Below are 10,912 nucleotides of genomic sequence, written 5' to 3'. Positions count from 1 at the left end.
GGGGTACGAGTAGAAACGGAGGACTGTCGGTCCTTTAGATCTCTCTCTCCTCCCCCTCCGCCTTTTCTTTAGCTGCCCAATTGCTCATCTACGATAGCAGAAGGCGTGAGGTTTTGTACGCTGAGAAGGAAACGTGCGCGAGTGCCACTGGGGGATAAGGGAGTTCCTTGGAAGAAAAGCCTCAACCTTACCAGTTAACCTAGCTACTAGTTAGCCTTCACGGGCGAGATCGGGCTGGGATCTTCCCTAGACCTTTTACGCGTGCCTATGCTCAGCAGTGAGTCCCATTGAGCTCAAGGCAATAAGTTCCATTGCGCTCAATGGGACTTAACTCCCTAACAAAAGCGTGTAGGACTTTGCAAGCTGGACGACTTTCCTACGGTTCAGTTCCGAACAAAGCACGGCTGATCAACTGCGAGCATCCCACTTTGGCTTCTTTATTGCATTTGATTTCCAAAAGGAAAAAGAAAAAGGAGAAGCAAAGGAGCCAGAATCGAGCCTTTGCCTTAAAATCTTAGGAATTAGCAGGCACAGCGATGGTGATGGATGGGGGGAAGTAAGATGAAAGGAAAGGCACTCAAACCACCAGAAGGATATTTTTTTTCCGTCGCATATTCCAAAACTCAAAAAAAGTTGTGTGTGTGTGTGGTGCAATTCAATGTGGAGGGACATTCTGGAGCTGAGCCCCTTGTCCACCTCAGGAGTTTTCCAATCGCCCTCAGCTCCCGGATCCGCTCATCTCCAGGCTTGGCTGCGGGCAGGAGGCTTCTCTCTGTCAGACTCCATCCTGATTTGCAGGATTGTCACACGCATCTCCAGCACGCACTCACGCATACACCGTCCACACGTCCACGCAGGTGGCGCTCACGCCTGAGCATTTGGGCTGGGCCCTCTTCCACCATCACCAAATCAATAGTCCCTTTGGGTCACTGTAGAGAGTCCACACGGCGTCAAATTCAGAGGCAGAAAAGGTCTGGGACTCGTGTGTGCGCTCGTGTGTGTGTCGGAGACAGACGCGGGTGGGGGTGGGCTTTGGTATTTTCACCTCAATTTAACAGCTATTGCAAGCGAGTGAGCGGAAAAAGACTCCTCATTCACACTTTTCCGCCTTCTGCTACCCTTATTTAGTTATTTAATTAATTTACATCCCGCCTTGGAGACGTGGGTGGGAGCCCGCTCCCTTCACAAGAAAGCTTATCCATTGAAAAACTTACCGTACAAATCGGCGCGATTCTAAGGAAGTCTAATCCAGTCCTGCATGTTTTTTGGCTAGGGTAAATGTGCTTTTTTCGTGGAGGACGAGGGAGGAAAAGACCAGAACATAATGTTTTTATACTAGACAAAGTTGACTCAACAGCATCCTCGTTTTGAGGGGGGGGGGGCGTTGCGAGAGGGGGAACCTTGAGATGAGAGGGAGGAGGTTATTATTTGAACACACCGCAGCCCAAGTTAAGCCCTTTCGTTTCACTGATTGCAGCCGGGAAATTGTTTTTTAAATGTCTAAATCTCTCCTATTGGATGCAATGGAAATTGAAACTTCTTAACTCTGCCGCCTGCGTAAGATGTTGTCAGCTTCTAATCAACAATAAACTCCATACTTCCAGGTAATTGGGTATCAGGAGTGCCAACTTGGTCCCACGACCATGGGTGCCCGAGGTCGTGGGTGCCATGCAGCGTGCATGGCCCTGGCACCGAAATTTGTGGGTGCTCAAGCACCCAGGACCCCAGGGACTTGGCACCCATGGTAGGTATAAAAAATTTACCTTTTAAGAAACAAATGGATTTCCCTTGGAAAGCTGCAAATGATGGGAGAAGATAATGTTTTATTGCTCCGAATGATAGTCGTTATCAAATTATTTAGTCCTACTCATTTCTCCCCTACTCAGTCCCCCATTTATTTCTCTCTTTTCAAAAACAACTCTTTCACTCACTTGTCCTGCCTTGTTTTTTATATTGTTATTTCTAAAGCGATGAATTTGGAACATCGTATCTCTCGCTGAATTATGTCTCTTGCCTTCGTTGTCGTTGAGGGCAATGCATCAACGGGAAAATGATCACCAGCCGCCTAACATACCCCTTCTTCCCTTTAAAGCTAGTAAAACAAAAACAAAAAAGCGACCAATTTTACCAACTGCAGCCTCGCTTTGAAAACTTCGGAAGGGTTCTCCTATTACAGTACTTTGAATTATAGCATTAATGCATATTTATTTCTAGCTATCAATCTGGCACCACTTACTCTGGAATATAACCCCCCTGCCCAACGACTTTTAAACTGTATCCCAGAGAGGAGGAGGAGGTGTCTGAATTGCACGTCCCTCTCAAGTGTTGTACGTTGTTTTGTTTTTATTTTAACCACAGCAAAGTCAGACGTGAATTCAAAGTAAAAAATAAAACACCCCCCCACACCCATCGCAAAACACAAGCAGAAGCCCAGACGAAGTTCTCCGCAGAATGACGCAAGGCAAATCAAAGGAGAGTTTTGGTCCAGTAGCAGGAGGTCCAGGCGCAGGACAGATGGGCATTGGCTGGTGACGGGGACCAATCAAGTGAATTAAGTTCAGAGGCCATTTCCAATGTCTTCATTCTCAGCCTTCCGTGGCCAGCGGAATAAACTTCATCTCGTATGTATGTATGTATGTATGTATGTATGTATAAATAAATAAATAAATAAATAATCAGTGTGGCAATGAAAAATGTCAAGGCACCCACTGAATCGTATTGAATTTAGAGTTACTTGAATCGAACAGATTCATTTCTCTCGTTTGATCTTCTGAGAACAGCCCCTTAAGACTGCAGGGGAAGACTAACTAACATCTCGCTTGGTTTCATTTAAGAATAAATAACGAGTTTTAAGATATATAGATATATATATATTAGGTTGCTGTGGGAGTCGGGAGGAAATCGAGTTGGACTTTTCAGTTTGGCAAACGATGGCTTTGAATCAACGAGCCCCTCACTTCGGGGTTTCGTCGCCACACTTTCTTTTGGGCACAAAGAGCCCTGATTTATTCTTCCCCTTTGCTTGCCGGCATTTGTTTTTACCAAGTCTGGCTATTGTTGTGAGTGTTGCAGTCATTTTATGCGTATTAGGAATTCATGGAGATTTCAGTCCTGTTTCAAAAGAAAAACCAACCTATGTTCCATGTCATTTGGTGCACAAAATAGGGTAGGTTAGAGTGGGAAGTTGGACCTGTTAAACCGGAAGTTAAATCGGGAAATGCTCCTAAATGTACTTTTAAATCCAAAATTCTATCTGGAGGGTTTAAAAATACATATATATATATTTATTTTGGATGCTCCTCACACCTATTTGCAAATATCCCACTGATTTCACCATGTATATTGTCCTGAACTCGCTGGAGGAAAGATGAGATAGAAATGTAATAATAATAATAATAATAATAATAATAATAATAATAATAATAATAATACAATGGGACTTGCTTCTAAGTAAGTGCGTCCTAGGCATAAAGCACATTGGCAATCGGATTCTATCCCCGCTTTCTCCGATTTAATACCCACCAAGTTGCTGCGGCATGCTCCCAAATAGTTTGCAAAAAATACATGAATACAATTTTACTCAGATTTCGATTCCGTACAGCGCATTGAAGTCTCCCTCACCTTGCAAGGCTTTACCCCTTCAAAGCAGCTTTTCATTGGTTTTGAAACAAGTCCCATTATAAACCAGCTCTCGTTTACCTCCCCCTCCTCCCCTCAGATGAAGAAGGAGGTAGAACCAAAAAGAAGAAACCCAAATCTTTTTTTGAATTATCATTTCACCGTTTTTAATTTGAAATTTTCATCCAGAAACACTGGTCCATAATAATAAATATATCGATAGTTCTCAAGAATATATAAAAAATAAAGACACGTCATCGTCTGTGAGGCCCTTCACAAAATAGTGTCAAGCAAGCGCCCAGAAAGGGGGAACGGGGAAAGAGAGAGAGAGAGAGAGAGAGCGGGGAAGGTCCGAGGGAGAGTCAGGGGGACGCCAAGCCCGCATGCAGGATGGGACTGACTGAAGGATGGGAGGCCAGGGAAGCGCGCACCGTCTTGGACAGGCGGATCCGGCGTGGAAGGGTTGTCTCTAACCTAGTGCGGGGAGGCTGGACGGCTCCAGGGCAAAACGGGGAGGCAGCAAACTGTCTCGTCTAGAGGGAAGAACATCCTGGGCTAGCACGTCGAGACTGCACTCCTAAATCCTTGTTACAAGGAAAACTGCCTTGGTGCCGTCCGAACAACCATGGTCTGGATACTAATAATAACAACGTAGGCTCGAAGCACGCATGCAGTCGCTTGAGAGGAACGGACGCCCCGTCGGAAAATTAAAAGGGTTCCTGTATCTGCCCCAGCGTAACTTAAAAAAAGAAAATCCACGTTCAGTCCGATTCAAAAGCCAGTTTGCTGAGTTTAGCCAATTAGTGTCCCTGGGTTACTCTTATTTTCAAAGGGTTTATGTTCCCAGCATAAAAGGCCTTGGTTTGTGGATCCGACCGTTCGTCGTCTAAACTCCCCTAGCCCAGAAGACATTGGAAATAAGCGTCAGTGGATATAAACCCCATTCAGCCTCCGCTAAGCAGCTCCAGTTACTGCAGATTCTACGCGCACCCCCACCCTTAAATAAAGGAGACACCCCTCTTTTCTCGGGAGGAAGCCCCGCTGGTTTGAACGGGACTTAATCCTAAGTAAGTCCTCTTACTTTGTCTAACTCTTGTAGTTGCACTGATTTGCACTGCTTGACTCAGAAGTCCTGATGAAGTTTGCACAGGATTGCAAACTTCACTAGGATCCTGGCCACTGGTTTTTAAAACGAGCTTCCTTCCAAATCAGCCCCCACCCTCTTCAGCTCCAAGAATGACCCTTCCACGCTTTCGTAGACGGCGAAATCGTTGCGAACCGCAATCCAACCAAGCAAGCGACCGCTTCTACGGCTGTGAACAAGTACAATGAAGAGAGAGAGAGAGGGCCATCTCTTCTCCCGCCCCCATCCGTTTTCAAGCACTTATTTACATTCTCGTTCCCTCCCCTCTCCCTATTTCCTGAATTGACAGGGATTTTAAAAGAAAAAGAAATCACAGGAAAAAACAAAACACGCAGAATCCAACCAAAAAGGTTACCTTGCAAGGTCCTTTGCCCCTAAACACACACACGTCCCCCTGGTTACAGCAAATGAAGTTTGGAGACAGCATCAGACGGGACGGAAGGAGGAAGGGAGGAAGAGAGAGAGAGAGAAAGAGAGAGAGAGAGAGAGAGAGAGAGAGAGAGAGAGAGAGAGAGAGAAAGAGAGAGAAGGGAAAACAGGAGTTGGAGGAGGAGAATCAAGCATGCGACGACACCGCGGGACTTCTGGGCTGCTTCACCTTCTCGAGTCCTTCCGGCTTGCCGCCCCCCCCCCGTGGCTTCCAGGGCAGCGAGAGGTTTTTTTTCCGAGGGGGCGGGCGGTGGTCTTCGCTAGACCCTCCCGCGGGCGGGCGAGAGATGTGGCCAAGGCCCCCTCTGAGAGGCGGCGGCGAGTTCACTTCAGCAGGTCCTTGGCTTCTGTGGAGATCCGGGCCAGGCTGGCCGTCGTGGTGAGAGCCGAGAGGTGCGGCGGCGGAGGCATCTGGCAGATGCTGCAGGGACAAGGCAAGCCGGCCCAGTGCTGGAAGCCCCCTCCGAGCTGCAGGGCCGGCGGCGCCGGGGGGGTCTTGAGCAGCGAGTGCGGCGGCCGGATGGCGCCGATGGCCGGCAGGGAAGCCGAGAGCGGCGACGGGTTGCCCCCCGAGGACAAGGCGCCGCCCAGGATGGGGTGCACAGGGTGCACGGCGCCCGGCGGGTGGGCCGGGTGCCCGGCGGAGTGCGCCACCGTCCCGCAGTGGAAGGCCGAGTGGTGGCCGCCGTAGATCTCGCCCACCAGCCGCTTCATCTCCTCCAGGGAGCTGGTGAGCATCAGGATGTAGTTGCGCGCCAGCAGCAGCGTGGCGATCTTGGAGAGCTTGCGCACCGACGGCCCGTGCGCGTAAGGCATCACCTCGCGGAGCCCGTCCATGGCCAGGTTGAGGTCGTGCATCCGCTTGCGCTCGCGCCCGTTGATCTTCAGCCGCAGCTGCTGCAGGTCCTGCTCCGACAGCTGCTTCTTGATCTTGTACTTGCTGCTTTCGCTCGACGAGCCCTTGGAGCCGGCCCGGGAGAGGCCCTCGCCCGGCCCGCGCTGGCCCACCTCGCTCTGCGTCGACGAGACCGAGTGGTGGTGGTGATGGTGGTGGTGGTGATGGTCCCGCAGGTACATCTCCTCCATGTCTGGCGAGGAGGCTCTGCTGGAGAGAGAGCTGGAGTCAGAATTCATGGTCTGGCTGCAGGGGCCGGGAAGGTGCAAGAAGGGGCTTCCCCGCTCGAGGGGAAGGAGGAAGAGGAGGAGGAATGGCAAGCAGGCAGGCAGGAGGGCCACCAAGCTCTTCTGCCAACGAGAATGAAAGTGGTCGAGACAGAGGAGGAGATCCCCCTTCCCCGCCTCTCTCTCTCTCCCCTCCCTCTCCAGGAGAGCTGCTGGCTTCGTGTGCGTGCGGCTGCGCGCCTGAGCTCGCTCTAAGGCTGCCTCGCCAGCCGAGGGGCTTTTTATAGAGCCGCGGGCGAGCCAGAGAGACAAAAGGCGCCCTCCTGCCTCGAAGGGGCTTGTTCGGGATGACGCGCCATTCTTCAGCGGGGCGCGCTTGGACGGCCCCGTTTAGCAAGGACCCCGCTTGGCAGGCATTGTGCGCCGGAGCCTCCCGCGGACCCCTCAGCCCAGGGACCCGCGGGAGTCCCGGAGACGGCAGCCCCGCCCCGCCGGGGGCGGACAGCGCGCACAGCCTGCGCTCGCTTTGGCCTCTCTTCCTCGACGGGCCGGGAGGAGGCTGGAGCCCTCGTCGGGGCTTGAGGGCGGGGGCATTTTGATCCTCCCTCTTGGTATGTGTCAAATAAATAGGGGGTGGGTGGGTTAGGAAGTGGAGGAGGGGAGAGAGACACGATCCAACATGCCGGGAGCTGGGCTCTCCAAATCCCCGCAGCTCCGAGCTTAGGGAGGCGCTCCTGCTCCTTTAAGCAACGTCGGGTTTTGTCCGTCCTCTGCAGGTTTACTAAGAAGCAAGTCCCGTTAGAAGTACTTTTGAGTAAACGACGCGTAGAGAAGAGGCGGGGAAATCTTACTCCGAAGTAGCCTCCGAGGGGTTTCCATGAGGTTTGGGGGAACACTCTGAGGCTACTCAGGAGAAAGTGATTCTGCCTCGGTTCGCTGCCCGGCAGAATCAGTGGCGCTCGATCGGGTTAGCTATCCCCGCGCGGGAACAAACGAATTTGCAGTTTAATCCTATGCGTGTTTACTCATAAGCAATTCCTTGTGAGTTCAGGGCGGCTTGCTCCTAGGTAAGTGGAGATAGGACTGCAGTCTTAATTGAAATGTGCATCAGACTGCTGTCCCCGAAGCTCATCCCCTCTTCCCAGTGCATTTAAAGGGGCTGTTTTTATTTGGACTGGGTTGTGGGTTTATTTGGACTGGGTTTACCCCTACTGTCGGTTTCAAAGGCAAGCGTGCCTCGTTACTGTCCAGTCGACGTGTGAATACTTTCGTTTACTCTATAAAAATGTAGGCCATGTTCCTGAATAACTCACTTTTCGAAATAATTTATCCCGCCCGCACGTCTCTTAATACCTCTGGCCTCTCCAGAGACGGTAGACAAGGGTTTTCCTGATGCATAAATTTATTTTATTATTATTATTATGAACTATAAACGCGGCGGTTCGCAGACTATATTTTTGTTGTTTTTCAGTTTAAAATATTGGAGTTTTGCCTGACATCTCCATGGACTTTTCAATTCTTTTATCATTTCTCGAAGTTATGTTGAGCTTGTTTATTTGGTTGGACGGAAAAAACAGGGATAACTTGCTTCCCAAGTGAGCGCAGATACATATATATTGAAATCTCCCCAATATCTCTGAAAACTTTCAATCTTAAAATATGATGGAGACTGCGTAGATTCAATGGAGAGTATAGTTTCGAGTATTGCGCTTAGCTTAGTCCATTTACTGGGAAGCAAATTTTATTGATTCTCTGAGATTTAACCTTCAAATAAATCTGTTTTTTTCAGATCAGTTTATGAGTCTGCGGGAAATAGCTCACAGATGAAACTGGACTCCGTTCCGTTCGCATTCCTTTGGCTCACACAGTGTTCGTTTCTTTCTATCTTGCGGAAATATGCAGAAGGCATCCTAAACGGCGCAACAACTCCGTGTGTGTCTGTGTGCGCGTGCGCGTGCATGTGAACAAGTGACCCCCAAGTAAGCAAAAAAGAAGCCGCCTCTGCCACACGTCACCAAGGGGGACAACATTCTGCAAAACGGAGCCAGCACAGAAACGACTACACCCAATATAATGTGCACCCAAATTTGTTTCAAATTTCGCTTGGTCAGGCAGGGTAAGGTAAAGCAGCGTAGTTCTCTTAAAACGATTGACCACCCCGACCCCTAAATGTGTTAACTTGGAAGTAAATGCCACTGAGTTAAAAATGCCTGAACCCATTTTTACCATGATCCCAGTTCTCCCCTGCGCACTTACTGGGACCAAACCAAATTGAGAGGCAACTGCGGCGATTATTTCCCCGTTGCCTATTGTTGAGCTAGGAGGGCACCCGTTTCTAAAACTCTTCGCTCAAAGGGAAGTCCCATTTTGTTCAGGATAACTGACCTGTGAGCGTAACCAGGATTTTTGTTGCGGGGGGGGTGGCAGCCAAAGTTGTTGAGGTTTCTTTTAAGGAAATCAAAGTAAAAATACCCGGTGAATAAGATATTGCGGGAGGCAGACTTCTGCTGGGGGGGACGGACCTCAGATAATTGAGTACTTTCAATGCTTAACAATAATATTTGTGCATCTAACCCCCAGGTAACTCTAGAGCTCACAGTGACGTTTACTGGAAAATCCAGCCCGCTGAGATTGATGGCGCATCTCCTGCCCCAAGAAATAGGCACGGAATGAGGAGCATGGAGTCTGAAGCAGCCCCCACTTGGCACTCAGGGCCACTGGTGGGTGCCCTCCTGCAGGCAGAGGAGGGGTTCAGTCTTGGCCTTGGTCTTGGAAATCCTGGGACTAAGTGAGGGCACACTGTGCCTTTGCAACACATCCTTTCATAGAATTCTGGGCACTGTGGTTTAAACCTCACACTTGCCATTCTCAGCAGCTCTTAAGGAACTTCAGTGCCCATAATTCTTTGAGGGGGGAAGTGTGCTTCGACTGTGCTTCAAAGGTATCGTGTGTGTAGGGTGCTCATATCTCCTCGTTCAATGTGAGTTGGATCACCGCGCCAGAAGCGCCAGGGACTTTGGCAACTGCTTCGGTGATGAGACCGTGCGAGAATTTGTTAGGCAGAGGGCCTAGGCGGGGGGAAAGCTTGGGAAATGGTTGAGGGCAGGCCAAAGGGATGCGCCTTTGACTGTTGGGGCAACTAGTTGACAATCTCGCTTGACATGGGAAAGGGTTGAATGACAGAGGGTCAGCGACTGGGAAAGAAAGGCGCACGGGCGCCTCAGCTTCTGGAGACCTGTCAAGAGAAGTTTGCTCCAGAGCGAAGACACGCGATAGCTGCTCCGGGTCTTGAAGATGGTGCAGGACACCGCGACGGAGAGCAGGTGGCTTGCAGTCTGTTGGCAGCTGATTTGCGTATGGGTAAATCCGTCAAACATACGCCCAGAAATTTGTTCGGCCTTTATTGGTGGGTTTTCTTCGATCCTGGCGCGCGCACTCCTCGATCGTGTGAACTCAGGAAGCCAGCACGCACGGAAAGTAGTTGCGCGCCTGAGCCTTCCCACCTTCCGGCACTCGAATGGCTCTCAGAGCGCGTGGCCGCTCTCTAAATCGAGAGGGACCTGCGCTTTCAGAGACGTCTGCCTGGGGAAGAGGGGGGTGCCCACGCCTTCGCAGCACCTGCTGCCCCCAAAGCACTTGCAGGCATAAAGGATCCCTCTCCAGCGGAGCTCTACTAGGGAAGGGGGGGAAAGTACGGTAGATATTTTTAAATACTTTGTGGAAAGAAAGAAAGAAAAGAAAGAAAGAAAGAAAGAAAGAAAGAAAGAAAGAAAGAAAGAAAGAAAGAAAGAAGGAAGGAAGGAAGGAAGGAAGGAAGGAAGGAAGGAAGAAAGGAAGGAAGGTAGGTTGGTTTTTGGAAAATAACCAGACTTAGAAATAATATCGCTCTTCCTCATTTCCTCCCTTTAAGTCCCTGAGATGGAGGAAATCCCCAAACCAAGTGACGGAACTGGAAGCGAGGCTGCCTGGAGCATTGGAAGCTTTTAAAATAGTGAAGCCAAACCAATATTTAGAGGCTCCTTAATCCCAGAGCATTTGCTCCAAGCAGACCTACTTCATTTTAGCATCATCTCCGATGATGTTACGAGATCTGTGCTGCCGTCCTCCGCACGTTTGCTTGGGAGTAAGCGCCACTAAGCTCAGTGGAACTTACTTCTGGATAGATATGCAGAGGCTAAAGCGACATGTTACCCTCAACCCTTTTCCATACTTTTATTCCCGCACCCCCACACGGAGCCCAGTCTTACCCCATCTCGGCGAAGATGCGGTTCGAAGCCAAAGGCTCGACCTGGAAGCGACGTCACTTTCCCAAAGCCTCCGAGTTGACAGCACTTCGGTCCTTTCCTGGGCGCGATTCCTTGCACGAGAACCCCAGAAGTACCGAGCGAAGCCGGTGGCGAGGTCTCCTCGCTTTAATCTGGAGAATGCATTTTAAAAAATATTAATAGTATTATTAATAATAGCGTAATTGTTATTTTTTTTCTAAATCGGAACTATTTTAAAAGGAAAGAAAGGAAGACTGACCAGCCTGATGTACACCGGCAGCTGCCCAGAGAGCTCCTCCGTTGGAATGAACGATATTCACTGCCAAGGCGACTT

At 49.9% G+C, this 10,912-nt stretch overlaps 1 protein-coding gene across 1 annotated transcript; it reads right to left on the bottom strand.

Moving 5' to 3' along the window:
• Positions 1–3,455: 3,455 nt before the first annotated feature.
• OLIG3 (oligodendrocyte transcription factor 3) lies at positions 3,456–6,866 on the bottom strand. Its single transcript, XM_028723535.2, has one exon. It carries the CDS (start codon positions 6,323–6,325, stop codon positions 5,516–5,518), a length of 810 nt encoding a protein of 269 aa, XP_028579368.2. The 5' UTR covers positions 6,326–6,866; the 3' UTR covers positions 3,456–5,515.
• Positions 6,867–10,912: the final 4,046 nt, after the last annotated feature.

Source organism: Podarcis muralis, chromosome 3 (genome assembly GCF_964188315.1).
Source record: "Podarcis muralis chromosome 3, rPodMur119.hap1.1, whole genome shotgun sequence".
Classification (NCBI taxonomy): domain Eukaryota; kingdom Metazoa; phylum Chordata; class Lepidosauria; order Squamata; family Lacertidae; genus Podarcis; species Podarcis muralis.
Note: the sequence above shows the minus strand (reverse complement) of the source record. Positions and strands in the feature narration are given on the sequence as shown.

Bases quoted from the DNA above. Each gene is read 5' to 3' on its own strand.
- OLIG3 (XM_028723535.2), bottom strand. From the start codon at position 6,325: ATGAATTCTGACTCCAGCTCTCTCTCCAGCAGAGCCTCCTCGCCAGAC.